Source organism: Gobio gobio (assembly GCF_949357685.1).
Source record: "Gobio gobio genome assembly, chromosome: 25".
Lineage (NCBI taxonomy): Eukaryota > Metazoa > Chordata > Actinopteri > Cypriniformes > Gobionidae > Gobio > Gobio gobio.
The window spans coordinates 14,931,191-14,950,880 of NC_137121.1; the positions used below are offsets into that span (position 1 = coordinate 14,931,191).

The 19,690-nt window shown below is 37.6% G+C and overlaps 1 protein-coding gene across 4 annotated transcripts in view; it reads right to left on the reverse strand.

The window, feature by feature from the left end:
* Positions 1-1,701: 1,701 nt before the first annotated feature.
* septin15 (septin 15) overlaps positions 1,702-19,690 on the reverse strand; it is a 40,103-nt gene continuing 22,114 nt past the window's right edge. For all 4 annotated transcript variants that reach the window (XM_079808956.1, XM_079808957.1, XM_079808954.1 and 1 more), the window contains exons 4-13: positions 19,452-19,552; positions 19,218-19,352; positions 16,822-16,939; positions 16,639-16,731; positions 15,899-15,995; positions 9,275-9,326; positions 5,837-5,962; positions 4,919-5,054; positions 4,686-4,831; positions 1,702-3,223 (exon numbers count right to left, since the gene is read on the reverse strand). In XM_079808956.1, coding sequence (XP_079665082.1) covers positions 3,184-3,223; positions 4,686-4,831; positions 4,919-5,054; positions 5,837-5,962; positions 9,275-9,326; positions 15,899-15,995; positions 16,639-16,731; positions 16,822-16,939; positions 19,218-19,352; positions 19,452-19,552 — 1,044 coding nt within the window. In that variant the 3' untranslated portion in view covers positions 1,702-3,183. The remainder of the gene's footprint in view (positions 3,224-4,685; positions 4,832-4,918; positions 5,055-5,836; positions 5,963-9,274; positions 9,327-15,898; positions 15,996-16,638; positions 16,732-16,821; positions 16,940-19,217; positions 19,353-19,451; positions 19,553-19,690) is intronic.

Consider the following 19,690-nt stretch of genomic DNA (forward strand, 5'->3'; position numbering starts at 1 on the left):
TGTCACGATGACGTCTAAAGTCCCCGCCAAAGGATGTAGTCCCTTTTAGCAACTTGTTAGCAACCATCGTTTTTAAAGGTCCCATTCCGCATGATCCCATTGTTCAAACTTTAGTTAGTGTGTAATGTTGCTGTTAGAGCATAAATAATACCTGTAAAATTATAAAGCTCAAAGTTCAATGCTGAGCGAGATATTTTATTTAACAGAAGTTCCCTTTCAAAGCCTACAGCGAACGGCTGGCTTGGACTACATCCTGGTACTTCCTGCTTTAATTACGTCAGTAGAGCAGTAGAACAGACTAACCTCCGCCCACAAAGAAACGCGAAAAAGGGGGCGCGGTCTTGTTGCTGTCCCACGTGGAGAAGCGGACGTGTCGCGTGGAGAAAAGGAACTGTTGCGTTGAGTGTGTTTATCGCCATGTCGTCGAGACGCTGTTATTTTCATCCAGGAGTCAAATCACCTTTGTTTGGCTTTCCCAGGGACGCTGTAGAGATTATTGAACGCATACATCTCTCCGTTAAGAGGCGTGACCTTTCCAACATGCGCTAAGCTGCTGTCGAATCACAACACAGGAACTGCTGGCACGTGCGCTAAGCTGCGGTCGAATTACAACACGGTAAGCGCTGGCACAATCAGAACTCGTTACGTATTTCTGAAGGAGGGACTTCATAGAAAGAGGAAATCACCAGCCGTTTTTAGGACAGTGAAAACAGCGGTACACGGATAAGTACATTGTGTGAAAAATACTGTGTTTTTTTACACGCGAAACATGAACACATGTTATATTGCACACTGTAAACACAATCAAAGCTTCAAAAAGACACGAAGAACGGGACCTTTAAGACCCAATAAAGTTTTAAAAAATCACAAGCAGGTTTTAACTAATGTGTTTTATGTCATAGATCAAAACGTGAAAATATTTAGAGGCTTTGTTAACCACAGACCTTATTTCAGGCGATTTAGCAAAAACCCATTCAAAAAACCTATAGACTTTAGGGCGAGGGAACTGGTAGGGCTAAAATGCTGACTCATCTTCCGCGTTTTGGCCTACAAAGTGACGTCATTACTTCGGCACTCTATAGTGAAGCCAAAATGTTTTGATCGCCCCCAGGTGGCCAAATGCAATATAGCTCATAAACCCCGCCCTCTCCATGTAATTTAATGGGACGCGAGACAAACTAAACAGATTACATTTCAAATGCATTTTTTATACATAGTTTTTATCAGGCTGATGTAAGTTCAATGGTTAATTTGTTTAATAAGTTTGGTTTTAGTTAGTTATTTGATGCTATAAAAATGCATCATTGACAGCTGAGATTGACAAAGCGAAGTGAGGTACCAAATTACTTTTTTTGGGAGGAGATTGGAGCTTAAACTTTAATTTCTACATTTCCATAACTGTTTATTTCACACTGATATAATGAGTTGTTCTACAGTAAACTGTATTAACCGATAATGCGGGAGTGTGGGCGGGGCCTTGATACGGCAGCTCCACATCATGCTCACTACTGTGCAGACTCGGGGCTCCGATTTCTGGGGCTCCAAGATGTCAGCGCTATATTTTGACATTGGCAGCTTAAAAAAAAATCATACCGAAATATTGCTCAACATTCTAAAATGCAAATGAATATTAAAATGCACAAGATATTACCTGGTGTCTCGATATGGTCATAACATAAGATAAGAAAAGACAACACAACCATCAGCATAACATCTCAAGTTTAATAATGTACAGTTAGGCAGAAAGAATAACAAAGATAACAACTGGAGATTGAAAACCGTATACATGTACAAAAAATAATAAGAAAACAAACATGCCTAGAGCCATGTTCAGGTCTACTATAAAATAAAAAAAAGTCGAGTGGTTAAAGAAAAGAGTTTTTCCTTTTTTCCAAAATACTGTTCTACTAAAAACCAAACATGTACTTCAGAGCATCTGTGTGGCTTAGCGATCCACGACAGGAAGAACTGAGTGTTCGAACTTGCATAAATGACAAACCTGCAAAATATATAATAGTGTGTGAACACATGAGGCAAACAGGGACTCTTTGCAATGGGTAGGTGGAGAGTGTTGTGCACGTTGCGGTTTATACGCTGTTTGGCATGTGATAGAGCCTGCGTGCCCTCAATCTAAACTATCCAACAGAAACAAAGAGCGCTTAGATTCTCATCAACATTTGGAATGTAAAGTGAGTGTATTATAAAGGGGTGTAAGTATGGCTAAAATAAGATGTTTAGATATACTGAACTCACTTAGGTTAAAACTGACCACCAAGCCCTGATCCAGGACCAGCCCCAACAACTAAAAAGCCAAGTCCCAACTATTAAAATGAAACAAACTGGTCTCAGATCAGTTTAGGAATAGATTTGGGGACATCTGACATGATCACAATAAAAACAAAACATGAGCAGACAAATGCCGAAACAGTCTGCAATTTTAAGGCAGAAAATATTATTGTAATTATTTTATATTCATCCATATCAAAATTTTTTGTTATTAATGTTGACAATCATGCCATTTTGTATAACACCATCTATGGTAGGGACACAATTATATACGTACACAGCCAGCAAATGGTTTAAAAACATGGAAAACGGTTATTGTCATCATTTAGCTGTGCAATAATGTTAAAACAGGTTTGTCTATGACCCCAAAGAAACACACATCATCATTTCACACACCAGCAGGTCTCAAACGCAATAATCCATCTATTCATAGCTTTGCTTTTCAACACATACATGCTTAACTCTGTATTAACTCTTTGCACATGCTTCTGTCCGTCTGTCTCATTCTCCATCACATCCTTACAAACCTACTATGAGACCTTCTTAACACTAAGATGTGTGTGTGAATGATGTCAGCGCTGAAAATGTCTAAAAACAGCCTGCGCTGTTAGGAAATATTACAAACACAAAGTCTTGTTTGTAATAAGCATCATTTAACGTTTCAAGGGAATGTTGGTCAAGGTGAGAACATGCACTTGACACACTGGGCATGTGGTGTAATATGGCAGTTAACCACAAGATGGCGATAAACTCATTTCATTTGTTGCAATAGAGTTTGCAGTAAACGTGTACCGTAGTACTTGTGCGTGTGTTTCTTGTGGGGTCATAGAACATCAGAGCATCAAAAGAGACGCAAGGAGTTTCTGGTTTTAAGAGGAATGGAGCTTCATGACGTCTTTAAAAGATTTTCCCTTTTTTCTTGTTCTTTTCCATTGTCCTGAAAACAAAGAAAGACAAAACATTAAGAAATTAATTAACAAATAGGAACCATTTCAAATGTAAATTTAATAAGACAAGAGTAAAATATTAGGTAAAGGTGCAGTGTGTAATATTTATGAGGATCTATTGACAGAAATGCAATATAATATACATAACTATGTTTTCAGTGGTGTATAAAGACCTTAGATAATCAACCGTTATGTTTTTATTACCTTAGAATGAGCCATTTCTATCTACATACACAGCGGGTCCCCTGACAGTGAAGACGCCATTTTGTGCCGCCATGTTTCTACTGTAGCCCTAAACGGACAAACTTCTCTACAGAGCGCTAGCTACTCTTTGCTGTCTCAGACAACGACATCTTTGTCCTGTGTCGGCCACCGTAGCTTCTCTATGTGCTTTGAAAGGGAGGGGTGAGCGGTGGGTGGTTGCAATTCGCAACCTCACCACTAGATGTTGCTAAAATTTACACAGTGCACCTTTAAAGCTATTGTAACTTTATTGTAATTATTAATATTTTCCCATTTCAGTTTTTATAATTAATACTATTCCTATTATGCCACTGCTTTTATTGTGTATTGATCTGTTGGCGATAATATACACTACCCTTCAAAACTTTGAAACTTTAAAAGAAATTCATTATTTTATTCAGCAAGGACACCATACATTGATCAAAAAGGGACAGTAAAAAAAATCCTATTTCTAATGCATCACGTTTCCATAAATATATTAAGCAGCACAACTGTTTCCAACATTGAAAAAATTAAAAAAGTGTCTTTTTTGCAGTAAATCAGCATTTTAGAATGATTTCTGAAGGATCATGTGACACTGAAGACTGGAGTGATGATGCTGAAAATTCAGCTTTACATCACAGGACTAAATATTTGAATAAAAATGATTTTATGTATTTTTATTTGAGTATTTTAATTAAATAAATGCAGCCTTGATATGAGCATAAAAAAAAAAAATCTTACCGACCCCAAATCTTGTATAATAAATGTATAATAGTAATCAATTATTTTGAAAGTGAGTTTAGAAAAGATATAAACCACAATATGCAGAATATCTTTGAATTCTAAATTCATTTTTAATCATACCTTTTATTAAATGTATTAAACATAAAGTTAATACAAATTTTATTTTTATTAAAATAATTAAAATTCAATAAATTTAAAAACAATTAGATTTTGTATTACTTAAAAAAAAAACACTAACACTATTACCTGGTTAACATTTAATTATGAATTCCAGATTTTCAATGTGGTCCAGATTTTTGATTATAAGCGTGCTTGAATTTACTTCGATACATGAGTGCAGTTCCTTATTTTAAAAAACATTTTCCCCCTTGCTAACTGCATTATTTAGTGACTGAATAATGCAGAGAGTTACAGAAAGACTCTTTTAAGAGAGAGAAAGCAGGGCACCGAGGAATTGAGATGAAAGAACAGAGGAAGTCTCACTTTGATGCATCAAGTTTCTGCTGCTCCAGGATGCGTTGATGTGCCTCCCAGTTGACTTTTTCCTCCTCAAACTGGCGTCTCTTCTCCTCTAGCTCTTTATACTGAGCTTCTAGATTCTTCTTCATCTGTTCGTGACGCCGTTCCAACTGCATCGAGGAAGCACAGGGATGAACTCAGTTGAGTATTTGTGATATTCCATGTTAATTGTAACTAGAAACCGAACACATACACACCTCTGCCTCAGAGTCCTTCAGTTTTTGCTTCTTTTCTTTGACCTTCATCTCAAAGACTTGCTCCATCTCTGTCTCCATCTTCTTCATCTTCATCACATGCTCCCTCCTTTCCTCCTCCATCTGGGCCAAGGGACTCCTACAAGAATGACATTGCAACAAGGAACTTTTTTAAATGTTAAGACTAGATGTTTTAACTTCAACATGAAACGGAAGCTGCGATAGTCTTTTCTTCCCTATTGTGAATATCCGAGTGAAACTTGATTTTGTCCATGGGAAATCGATTGGATTCATTGGCTTATTGAGGTTTGCTATTGCCGTGATCTCATGTGAGTGACAGGTTTTCCCGCCCTCATGCCAGGAAACACATCATCAAAGAAGAGTTATTTTGATTAAAAAAACATGAATAAAATTGGAATAATCGCAAAAAACATTCGCGAATAAAGTACTGTTTCTATCCCATGCGTTTAAGGGAGCAAAATCGTCACTTCCTGGGAAATTGGTGCAAATTATCTGTAATAAAATGAAAGATGTGGCCACTGTGGCTCTTCTTTCGTGCACCATAAAACACTTGCACTTCAGAGCACGCAGAAGAAACGCAATAAACGTTGCCATGTTAGCAGCCGTTCGATTGCCTGGTGTTTGAGAATGCAATCGTGAATTCTGGGAGGTCATTGTACACAACCATTTTGATGGCAAACATTGGCTCAAGTGTTTCAGAATGACCAAACCAACATTTGAGATGCTGTGTAATGAAATTGTTCCACTGGTTAGTCCAGTAATGCAAATCACATCCGCTTTTGAGGCAAAGTCACAAGAGTTTGTTGTTGCATAAACACAACATTTGCATAAAAATAGGTTGATGGAATCATAGCTTATGTTTGTTCAAAATTTGAACAAAAAATAAAACTGTTCTCGTACTTTGTTAGCTGGCCTTTGTTCTTGGTGGCATCGACCCCGTTGCAGGTGACGGCTGCTAGTTTCTTGCTGCGGTAGTTTTCATAGTGAACATTATTGGTCACGTCCTTCAGGTCCTGCATGTGAGTCCTAGAACAGCAATGGACAGTTAGATGACAGGTTAAAACTCTAACAAAGAAATGTAACATGCATTTTATTAGAAAAATAAATTACAGTGCCCTCCAATAATATAATACAACCAAAGGCGGCTGTGAAAATAAATCTGTATTGATTATCCTTTTGATCTTTTATTCAAAAATTATTACCTTTCATTGAAATAAAACAGTTGGGGGGTTACATTATGAAATGTTTTTCTCCAATGCATGTTGACCACAACTATTGGCACCCCTAGAGATTCTTATGAGTAAAATATCTCTGCAGTATCCCATTCATATTTACGTTTTGAAATTGTCCAGCCATGACAGGATATAAATATGAGGAAACACAAAGGCCAAATTCCATTAATCATTCATCACAATGAGTAGCCTGGATGCCAGCCGAACTTAGCCCCGCCCACAACATTTTAACTCGGGCAGTTCGGTCTAGACTTGATTCGTAGAGGAGTAATTATGCCCGAACAGAAACTGTTCGGACCAAATAAATTGTCAGGGCGGGCTTTAGACGATGATGGACAGATGATATACAGTAACGTAATCATCCACGTCATCAAAGGCGCTTGGGTTGAATTTGTTCTAATCCTAAAGGAGAACTTGTTCGTATATGCATTCACCTTTACTATTTCTCTCAGAAATGATGATCGTGTTGGTAAGTACTCTGTGTATCCTTAAATTATTTTTTTACAACACCGGCAAAGATCGTTTACACTCTTTTTCTTCTAACGTTACTTATTCCAGTGTGCAGGCAGACAGGGTTGCCAAGTTTTTACAACAAAACCCGCCCAATTGCTACTCAAAACTAGCCAAAAACAAGCCCAATAGCTTTCCGGGGGGTTCTCCGGAAAATAAATGGCATTTGGGGGGTAAAATATGTGTTATTTTGGCAGGGCTGCCTGCTTAAATTCGCATTCCTGGGTCTGTAAATCACATAAGTGGGGTCGCTTCAACCCGCAGACATGGAAAAACCTGCGGACTTGACAACACAGTGCAGACGAGTTCTGTTGACATTTGACAACTAACGTTATGCGTCACTCCGTTGCTCTGATTGGTTGTAGGTCTATCCAATGGAGGTCTTTCCTGGTTCGGTTGAAACACGCCCCATAATCACAGCCCAACGGAGCAGTATCAGACTCAAATTCTGACTAGAATTGAGTATGACGACGTCAGGCTACGCAATGAGTAAAACCAAAGAATATAGTTCTGATGTGCAGCAATAGATTGTTGAACTCACCACATGTTGTTTGGGAGGGTTTCAAGAAGAATCCTCCTCGCTCACCCAAAAACAAACTCCAGCATATTCAGTTGTCAGACTGGAACTTCAAAAGGGACCAGATTCTATGGTCAGATGAAACTATAAAAAGAGCTTTTTGCCAGCAAACCCACCAGATGGGCCTATTTATTTGCTTATCTTGTTCAGATACATGGGATCTTGGATTCTAGCAAATACCAACAGATAAAAAAAATCAAAACCTGACGGCCTCTGCTAGAATTCTTATAACGGGCCATGGTTCAATCTTCCATCAGGACAACGATCCAAAACAAACATCAAAATCAACACACAAATTTGTCACTGAGCACAAAATTAAGCTTCTGCCATGGACGTCCCAGTTCCCTGACCTGAACCCTATAGAAAATGAGTGGGGTGAACTGAAGAGAAGAAGCACCAACATGGAGCTGGGAATCTGAAGGATCTGGAGAGACTCTGTATGGAGGAATGGTCTCTGAGCTCTTGTCAGGTGTTCACCAAATTCCAGGGGTGGTAAAAGTACTCAAAAGTTATACTCGAGTAAAAGTATATATACCAAAAAAAAAAATTACTCCAGTAAAAGTAGAAAGTCCTCCATTTAAACATCACTTGAGTAAAAGTACAAAAGTATCAAATTGAAAACATACTCAAGTACCGAAAGTAAAAAGTAAATATTCAAATTAACTGTAAATATCAATAATTTAGCAGATCAATTGTTTTGGGAGTGATATGCAATGCTTTAATTGAACAAATTATAAGATTAGATACTGCAATTAAGAATTTGTAAGATTTGCAATCATAAGAGACAATGATGCACCTTAACACAGTATAGGGGTTGAACTTAAAATAGACATGCTCCATAACATTAGCTGCATCAAAAAGAAGATGTGCAAGATACTATTAACTAATTTAACAATTAGTTAATAGTGATGTGCCTCAAAAAGTGAAGTCATGACATAATGAAACCTTTGCAAAATCGTTATCTAATGATTAATTAAAGCAGACAACTGGATATTGAAATAAATGGCTTTGACCCATTGTGATAATTAACAGATTAATTTACATTTATTAGTTAATATAATATGTTATTAGGGAATTAATACATTGTCATATTTAATTAATAGAAATGCATGTATTACTTAACATATTAATCATATATAATGTTCATTAGTTGCTGATGCAGTGATCATTAATAAATGATTTGGTTCTTCATGAGTAACACATTAACTCATGATCATCTGTGCATTAGTTATGCATGAATTAATGCATAGTAGTGCACACGTATTGTAAAGTGTTACAGATGCTTTCATAGTGTGCCGCGAAAGAAAAAAGTTTGGGAAACACTGAGCTAACGTTAGTGTGGCAAACCTAGTCAGCTTTTCCAAGTCTAGCCCCGACTGGATCATCCATGACTGATCGACAGCATGCGGGGAGAACCAGCTTACTAGCTTGATTCTCTCCTGCACCCACGTTTTTTTGTTGGTTTGGAAAGCAAGTGTAATAAATACTTGGAGCGGGCATGGGGAAATGTATTGGAGTAAAAAGTAAACTTTGGCTTTAATATTGTAGTGGAGTAAGAGTGAAAGTAGATGCAAATAAAACATACTCAAGTAAAGTACAGATCCCCGAAAAAAATACTTAAGTAATGTAACAAAGTATTTTTACTTCATTACTTACCACCTCTGCCAAATTCATTATAGGAGAAAACTCAGAGCTGCTATAGTGGGAAAAGGCCGCTGCAATAATTGGGTACCAATAATTGTGGCCAGCGTGAACTAAAGAAAAACATTTATTTCATAATGATATTTCCCCCCACTTTTACTTCAATGAAAGGTTAGAATTGTGTGCAGTTTTTTTAATGAAAGATCAAAAGGATAAACAATGCAGATTTATTTTCACAGCCGCCTTTGCTCATATTTACCAAGGGTGCCAATATTAGTGGAGGCACTGTATCGGCATCCTCAGTATTTTACTTTATAAACGACTTCATGCTGGAAACCTGTGAGGACACAGTATTAGTTCAAAACAATCTCATCTCACCTGATAAGCATATTCCTCAGGACCGTGAAGTCACAGTGCTCACCGTTCTCCACTGAAACAAGAAGAAATAGATGTTTTAGCCCAATAACATCATCAGAAGGACTTCCAAACCCTTCAAAACTTTAAAATTCCTGAAAGTCATTTTTTAGATTTCATTTAAAATGTGAAAATACAAATTTTTACGTATTCACGTGTAGGACTACAACATATAATGCAGTAAAATTGTTACATGTAACAATAAAAGTCGACATGAAATGCATTATTTTTGTGGATGTATGATGAGACTGGAACAAATTTTTAGTAGGGATGCATGATATTCCAATACCATACCGGTTATCGACCAATGATTTTTTAAACTTATCAATAGTGTATACTTGATTGCGCATGCTCATTTCCAATATTTTTACATTTAGACCGTGTAAATATTTAAAAACAAAAACTTTAATAACAGTGTTAAATGTAATCTTTAATATTTCTCAAAACTTTCATACTGTACAATATAATGTTGTGATAATTCACTTTTAGCATCATACTTAATTTGAGTATTTATTAAGGCAAAATAGTATAGAATTATACTACTAGACATTTATTAATTTTCAAGCTTAACATGAAAATAATGAATGTGCTTATCATATCAGCCAGAATTTTAATATCAGTGCATCCCTAACTTTTACAATATTTAAAAACAGACATAATACAGGAGAGAAATTAAACATTTAAAAGCAAACAGGATCAGACACTGAGTTTGTTGACGGAACATAAATTTAACAACATCAGACAAATGAAAAATAAAAAAAACACATGTCAGTTGTTGTCAATTAAAAGAAAACACAATTTAGTATTTAGATACCAAACTGAAAATGCTAAAAAGGTTAAATAGTCACAAAAATAAACAACAGGTTAGCAGTTCAGACCGCTGTTATGTGATCATACACAGGTATGTATGATCAAACATCGCTGTCGTCACATGGGATTCTGGAAAAGGACCAGAGACACTGGTTTCTGACAGATGGTTAAAGGATGAAAGTTCTTCTGCAAGTCTAACCTGCACAGTTATAGAGTCCTACGATGCTTTACCAAGCGAGAACCTTACCTATACGGAGAACTCATTCTGATTGACTGCCCCACGTGTCAATCATCTGCTACAACCACCTACCTGTGAGAGAGCAGTTGGAGGGGCGGGACTAAAGTCTTTCCTGTAGGAACCCCCACTCAGCCTGTGATTTATGGGCTACTAAGTCTAAAAATGGTGTGTTGTAGGAAGGGTTACATGGCATAGCGATGACAAGCAGAGATACCAGCCAAATGGAGCTAGGGGTGGGGCAGGAGGTGGAGTCTTATGTCTAAAGGGATCATGGGATTTGTCATTTCTTTTTTGATGGGACAGCAAAACAGCAAACTCCTGATGCTGACAGGTATGAATGGTGCCTCAAAAACATGTCCCATATATTGGATCATATGTTAGAATAGTGTTGATCAGAGGTTAGGATGGAAACATTAGCACTCAGTCAAACCCGCATCAGAGTTCCGAGGCAAAAATGCTTATAAATGATGATGTCAAAATATTATAATAAAAAATGATGTATGTAACAGGAAAAAAAAAAAGATTGACCCCGGACCCATTGCGCCTTTTGTACCCCTCAATTTATTTAATCCTAAATGGAAGTTGGAAATAAGTAATGGGAGGCATGCATGTCGAATGCAAGGTTTTGTTTAAAAATAAGATTAGGGCTGGATGATATATCAAATATGTATGATGTATTCGCAATGATTTTGTTGGCCATATCAAATTAGGCAACATCATAAATATTCAGATAGTCACAATTTTATTTAGTCAGTTGTGTTTCCTAGACTGTCCAAGTTGGCTAGCTTTGTGTTCCCTCCTCGTCTGATTCACAAAATATCAGTAGGTAAACATTGCTGCTTATTAACATTGCCACATTGGTAAATATGAATAAACATAATAAAAAATTGTGTGTGTGTGTGGTGTATATATATATATATATATATATATATATATATATATATATATATAGTGAGGAAAATAAGCATTTGAACACCCTGCTATTAAGTTCTCCCACTTAGAAATCATGGAAGGGTCTGAAATTGTCATCGTAGGTGCATGTCCACTGTGAGAGACATAATCTAAAAAAAAAAAAATATCCTGAAATCACAATGTATGATTTTTTAACTATTTATTTGTATGATACAGCTGCAAGTATTTGAACACCTGTCTATCAGCTAGAATTCTGACCCTCAAAGACCTGTTAGTCTGCCTTTAAAATGTCCACCTCCACTCCATTTATTATCCTAAATTAGATGCACCTGTTTGAGGTTGTTAGCTGCATAAAGACACCTGTCCACCCCATACAATCAGTAAGAATCCAGCTACTAACATGGCCAAGACCAAAGAGCTGTCCAAAGACACTAGAGACAAAATTGTACACCTCCACAAGGCTGGAAAGGGCTACGGGGAAATTGCCAAGCAGCTTGGTGAAAAAAGGTCCACTGTTGGAGCAATCATTAGAAAATGGAAGTAGCTAAACATGACTGTCAATCTCCCTCGGACTGGGGCTCCATGCAAGATCTCACCTCGTGGGGTCACAATGATCCTAAGAAAGGTGAGAAATCAGCCCTGAACTACACGGAGGAGCTAGTCAATGACCTGAAAAGAGCTGGGACCACCGTTTCCAAGGTTACTGTTGGTAATACACTAAGACGTCATGGTTTGAAATCATGCATGGCACGGAAGGTTACCCTACCCTTTCATGCATGGTGTCCACATTTGGGGACAGTTAATTTAACTCCATTTAGGGTTCATTAATCTTGGTAATTCTCTCCAAACCACTTGAGGGCAGTGTCAGTAGATTGACAGCAATATTTTAACAATGGCTACTGTCTTGTAACCCAAATATTCATTGCTTGATGACATCATTAATCCAAGATGGCTGACAGCGATAGCCATGTGCCAAATGCCCCAGGCATATCTGTGAAAAACTTTTACATAAGGAGGTCAATTGAGCTAAAAAAATATTAGTATGTACAGTAAAGTATGATGAATATGTTAGTATTTTAAAAACTAAATTTTAGAGTAAAATGTTTTTTTTATACACCAAAAACTAACTGTCATGCAACAGTGGAGTCAGATTGCATAAAGTCTGATTTCTGTAACCTGCTAGTATATGTGTTCTGTTTTTGCAAATATGTTTTGAATTGTCTTATATTGTAACAAAACAGACATTTAACAAATATATCAACATAAATAACCATTAAAAGTGACATATTATGGCATTAAATGGCAACTTTACACATACATACCGAGACAAATTTGCATTTTGCCTACCAAACAGGGACAGCACAGGTCAATCACTCAGTCCAGAATAACAGAGAATATCCCAGAGGACAGTGTGTGTGACAGTGACCGCACTGATGAGGAGTGTATGCCAGCAAAGCCCAACCCATATTGCTATTAGGTTTCCACATATATGTAACTAGCATTATAGTTCCTACACTCTGTGTTTTATCGTTGTTATATTGTAATATTAATGTTTTAAATATCTGAGCTGTTATGCATAGCATAAAATTACATCATAAAAGCACAATATTCCATATTGTCATCTGTGGCTTTTTGTCCCATTTTACGCCTTTGATGCATGGTGTCCACATACGTGGACAGTTAAATAATTTTTAAATAAAACTGAATTTTGTAAAAATTAAAATGGATTTAAATTTTAGCATCATATTACAGTAATAAAAAGAATTTAAAAAAAATCTAGATAATGTTTTCCATAATGCATGCATGAAAGGGTTAAACCAGCACATGTCCAGGCCCGTCTTAAGTTTGCCAATGACCATTTGGATGATCCAGAGGAGTCATGGGAGAAAGTCATGTGGTCAGATGAGACCAAAATAGAACTTTTTGGTCATTATTCCACTAAACGTGTTTGGAGGAAGAAGAATGATGAGTACCATCCCAAGAACACCATCCCTACTGTGAAGCATGGGGGTGGTAGCATCATGCTTTGGGGGTGTTTTTCTGCACATGGGACAGGGCGACTGCACTGTATTAAGGAGAGGATGACCGGGGCCATGTATTGCGAGATTTTGGGGAACAACCTCCTTCCCTCAGTTAGAGCATTGAAAATGGGTCGAGGCTGGGTCTTCCAACATGACAATGACCCGAAGCACACAGACAGGATAACCAAGGAGTGGCTCTGTAAGAAGCACATCAAGGTTCTGGCGTGGCCTAGCCAGTCTCCAGACCTAAACCCAATAGAGAATATTTGGAGGGAGCTCAAACTCCGTGTTTCTCAGCGACAGGCCAGAAACCTGACTGATCTAGAGAAGATCTGTGTGGAGGCGTGGGCCAAAATCCCTCCTGCAGTGTGTGCAAACCTGGTGAAAAACTACAGGAAACGTTTGACCTCTGTAATTGCAAACAAAGGCTACTGTACCAAATATTAACATTGATTTTCTCAGGTGTTCAAATACTTATTTGCAGCTGTATCATACAAATACATAGTTAAAAAATCATACATTGTGATTTCTGGATTTTTTTTTTAAGATTATGTCTCTCACAGTGGACATGCACCTACGATGACAATTTCAGACCCCTCCATGATTTCTAAGTGGGAGAACTTGCAAAATAGCAGGGTGTTCAAATACTTATTTTCCTCACTGTACATGTGTGTGTGTGTGTGTGTGTGTGTGTGTGTGTGTGTGTGTGTGTGTGTGTATAAAATCTTTTCAAAAACTCAAATTGATTATATTTATAATATAATATATTTGGGTCAATCACAAATAAGAAAAAAAAAAAAATATTAAGATAAAAAAATTATAATTTTAAGAAAAAGTTTTAAAATGCATTTTTGTCCAAAAAATGTATGGTGTTGATTCATATTGGTTTTACAGCTTTTAAGACAGCATTAATTCCTTATTAAACAAGATTTCTGATTTTACCACCCAGAAAATGTCAGGTAGTGCGACCATATATACATTTAAAATAATACATATACAATATACATATGAATCATTGTAAAATGCATATCACATGGTAAATTCCCTTTCCCTTTTCTATGTATTGCCCTTTTAGTCCAATTCATATAAGCTGACACTTTTCTGTGTTCAGAACACAATTTTTTTTTTAATACATTATATAATGGTTTACATTTATATTTCTCATTTCATTTTGCAATTGCAGTGGGAATTGATACTTTTAATGTAAATTTGCTGGTCGCACCATCTGACATTTTAGGTCTTTGAAACACCACAACTCAAAAAGTCAATAGAATTTAAAAAATGTTTTAAAGAGTATCTTATTAAGGAAATATTCTAGATCAATTTGATATGTGACGTATTTATTTAATTTTTTTTTAGGAAAATAATGAATTCGGACACAAAAAAAATACATGTCATTGACCCATTTATTAGTGCTGTCAAATCGATTAAATCGAGCTGTAGTTTGTTTACATAATGTGTGTGTGTGTACATGTATATACACAGACACGCACACACACTTATTAATATAATATATATACACACACACACATTATATAAACACTAACTTATGTAAGATGCAATTAATCGATTTGACAGCACTAGTTTTTATGTAACAATGTCAAATAAACGCTTTTCTTTTGAATTCAAAGAAAAAAAAAATTATCACAAAAATATTAAGCAGCACAACTATTTACAACATTGCTAATAATAAGAAATGTTTAGCATATTAGAATGATTTCTGAAGGCTCACGTGAATGCTGAAAATTCAGCTTTGCCATCACAGGAATAATTATATATGTAGAAAACTTTTTTTTAATAATTTAACAATATCAAATAAATGCAGCATTGGAGAGCAAAATACTTTCATGCCACAATATAATAATTTGAGTTTTTAACATTCATTTTCAAATTTATATTTTACTTCATTTTACTTTATTAAAATGCATCATCAAAAGACTGTAAAATACTGAGATATAATTGCTTGCTATATATCGTCCAGCCCTACATGTAGGGTAATTAAGAACATATAAACATGTTAGAGAGCAGCGCTGCTCTATTTTCTATGGGGGCTGCAGCTTATAGGTTTCTCCATAACTATGGATAGAGCACACATCTGACAATCAGCAAAGTTTCAGAGCAGCAAAAAGGTGAAAGAGGAAGGAGGGGGAGGCCTTAACGAAGAGAGGATAAATGAAAAATGGTTTTGTTTACCAATAATGCCCTCTGTCAGTCATGGAATAGAGCAGACAGAAAGAAAAAAAGAGAAAAGAAAGAATGACACGTAAACAACTGAGGAAAAAAGACACACACTCGCGCACCAACAACAATTCCAGATGAAAAACTTTCGCAGGGAGGAGAGATTTCTAAAGAAAAAAAGGTGGGGAAAGTAAAACCACAACAACAAGTCATTTGTGGCCCATGATGAAGAGAAGGGGTGACAGTCTTTCTCTTTGGAAAACCTTATACCTCGTTGTCCTCCCTTTTCCAGAATCCCTCAGCTGGGAGGGAGATCATCCAAGCAAGCTCATGCATTTGTTTTGTGCGCACTGGAACACCCCTATTCCCTTAGAAATGCTGCAGTCCACATGACAAACTCATATGGGTCATGCTGATGCAAGGACGTACCTTCTGCCACACCCCAGGGGTACTGGCGACCTCTGACCTTCCTGCCATTCACTTCGATCACCACGTTGCTACCGACCACGGCCAGAGGCATCTTCTCCTGTCGGCGCAAACCGCAGTTAATTACAGAGAGTCGGTATCGACCACACACAGGGAAAGTGAACGGATGGCAGGGGGTCTAACGTAGATTCGCATTGAACTTTAGATCCAGATCAGGCCGGATCAGACAACTAAATTAGTTCTGTAGCAATTCGCATCTCGTCAAGAATAACCTCAAGCTGACCAAGAGAAACAACGTTGGGCTGAGGCATTAAATGTTACGCATTACATTTTCATCAACTCACAAGCTTTTTAATACTTATCATTGATTAAATAATTGCAGAACCCACAGACAGACATAAATGGTGACCAATAGTAATGATATAAATTAAATATGGAGATACGAGGTTTCCGCCCGACAGCAACAATATATAATAATTATATAATTTTAAAGAATTTTAAATATTTCAGAGTATAACTAACATGAACCGAGATCTCACAGTCAGGGAAACTTTGAATCTTGGTTAATTATTGTATAAATATACTGTTATAATATAAATATACACATTTGTAGTTCATAATGCATTAACTAATGTTGTCTGTAATTATCCGCTGCACTCCCGATTTAATAATTTTACTTTAAGTTTAGTACAATGTACAGTTTCTTCCGTGCTCTGTATTAAGTTAACGGACTGACTCTTTACCTTTATCTTTCGGATCAGTTTGCTGTCCTCATCGTCCTCTGTGTCGGGAAACTCGTAGATCTTGATTTTGTGCTCCTGGATCTCCTTCATAATCTTATGATGAAAAAAAAAGTAGTATACTTAAAGAAAAATTTTCAAATGTAAATCATTAACAGTAAAATGTGAAATCACACTAACACACACCTGTTTCTTGAAAAGCTGGCACTCTTCTGGCGTGAGAGTATCGGCCTTGGCGATGAGGGGAATGACATTGACTTTGTCATGCAGACGCTTCATGAACTCAATATCAAGAGGCTTCAGTCTGAAAAAAAGATTCAGAATACAATGGAATTGCGTCTAACATTTTATATTTGTTTTGTGTAGCTGTTTATTAATGCATTATTATTTAGATGATTCAATTAATTATTGTATAACAAGGTGTAGTACGGCAATAAGGCATATCGTAAAATCCTTTTACAACCAAGTGTATGAATGATGCAGCAAAAGTTTTACAAGTAGAGAAACCACTACAACTATATAAAACAATGGGGGAAAAAATTATACACTGATCATCAGGCATAACATTATGACCTAATATTGTGTTGGTTCCCCTTTTGCTGCCAAAACAGCCCTGTACAATGCTTAGGTAGGTGGTACGTGTCAAAGTAACACCCACATGGATGGCAGGACCTGAGGTTTCCCAGCAGAACATTGCTCAAAGCATCACACTGCCTCCGCCGGCTTGCCTTCTTCCCATAGTGCATCCTGGTGCCATGTGTTCCCCAGATAAGCGACACACGCGCACCCGGCCATCCACGTGATGTAAAAGAAAACGTGATTCATCAGACCAGGCCACCTTCTTCCACTACTCTGTGGTCCAGTTCTGATGCTCACATGCCCACTGTTGGCTCTTTCGGTGGTGGACTGGGGTCAGCATGGGCACCCTGACTGGTCTGCGCCTATGCAGCCCCATAGGCAACAAACTGCGATGCACTGTGTATTCTGACACCTTTCTATCAGAACCAGCTTTAACTTCTTGAGCAATTTGAGCTACAGTAGCTCGTCTGTTTGATCGGACCACACAGGCCAGCCTTCGCTCCCCACGTGCATCAATGAGCCTTGGCCGCCCATGACCCTGTCTCCGGTTCACCACTGTTCCTTCCTTGGACCACTTTTGATATATACTGACCACTGCAGACCGGGAACACCCCACAAGAGCTGCAGTTTTGGAGATGCTCTGACCCAGTTGTCTAGCCGTCACAATTTGGCCCTGGTCAAACTCGCTCAAATCCTTATGCTTGCCCATTTTTCCTGCTTCTAACACATCAACTTTGAGGACAAAATGTTCACTTGCTGCCTAATATATCCCACCCACTAACATGATGAAGAGATAACCTGTCAGTGGTCTTAATGTTATAATATGTATAAATAATGAACAGTAAAGTGAAGTAAAACATTAGATAAGCCTGCAAAGCTTGCACATAAACCAAATACAAAAATGTCCTTTTGAAGTAATGCAATAGAACTAAAAACAACAAGTCAGACACCAGAAACAGGCATGAATAAACAGACCAGCGCAGAGGGGCCACAGTCAGCACAGAGCCACCACACAACACTGACCGTTTTCTCATCGTTTCCTTCCAAACCAGAAAAATTATGTCATGGAGGGAATGAGGGCTTTACTCTGTCTCTCTTTGCATCACTTTCATTTGGGATTCCAGACAAAGAGGCTGTTCTTTACACTGAGCTGTGTTTGTGTGTGTTCGTGTGGCTTTGGGGGCCAGCTGAGGGGCTGTTTATACATTTCAGGAATGTCGAGACTGAAGATGCAACACAAAGGTCACAGAGATATGAATGTTGCCTCATAGTGGCGTCTCAAAAAGGCCACGCAAGAAAATGTGCGGGGCTGTTTGAACACATAGGGCCGCGGGGTCACTGAATGTGAATATTAAGTAAACAGTGATTTGTTTTATCTATTCAGAGTGTAGATGATGAATTATACACTAAAGGATTATAGAGAATGTTCCCACATGCCAATGCCATTAAATCACAAAACAATGGACAGCTGAATTGAAAAGATAAATAAAAAACATCCCCAAAAAATTTAAATGCATGTTTCAATGATGTACAGAATATTGCGATAAATATTCCCTAAAACATATAAAGCATTCTTGCATCACAAGAAAAGTCACATTTTATCACAAATCTTATTTCTGTCATGACAAACGTTCCTTTCCTTAGTAAAACTAAGCCAAATAAGCTAATCATTTTTAAAAAATAAACATGTCAACGCCTATCATACGTCAGGCCCAGTTTAGTGGGCATTATGTCATGCTTTTGGATATGGGTGTGGGTAGTATGCATCTCCATCTGTGCTCATATGTCCTCCATCTCTCCATTTCACTCGTTAATGCATTCAAATCAGTTTTCTGATGCCTTCATTGTACCACAGTTGTATAGTATTCACGTACAACATTCCAACATCATCCCACTCCTGAACAAAGTGCAAAATGTGTAAATCAGGACATGTGTGTGTGGTGCTTCTATTTTAAGCTGGTTGATTCATGCCAGGCTTCATTTGTAGAAGGTGCAGTACCCACCCGTGACCAGAGGGGGCGATGAAGTACAAGCAGCAGTGCACCCTGTTGTCAGGCATCTGCCTCCTGTTTACTCGGGATTCAGCATTGAGGAAGTCTTCAAACTTACTGTCGATGTAGTTGATGACTGGCTGCCAGCTGAAAAAGGGGAGAAGAGATGAGTCAGAGATTTAATGGAGTTTATGTCTCTGTCAGCGTCTATGCAAGAGTCTGAAAGGCCCTTGAAATTGAACTCACCAATTGCTGTTGTCCACCGCATCTCCAAAGCCTGGTGTGTCGACGATGGTGAGCGTGAGCTGAACGCCCCCCTCCTTTATCAGCACTTTGGACTGTTCCACCTGAAAGAAGGACCAGAATTGTCACAACAGGATGTGTGACATAGCCTGAGACAGCGACCTTGCCTGTTTGTTCCAGATTCACATCATTGACAGAACATTAATGCGAACTAACCCTAAGGAGGAGTGGAGGTTAATACA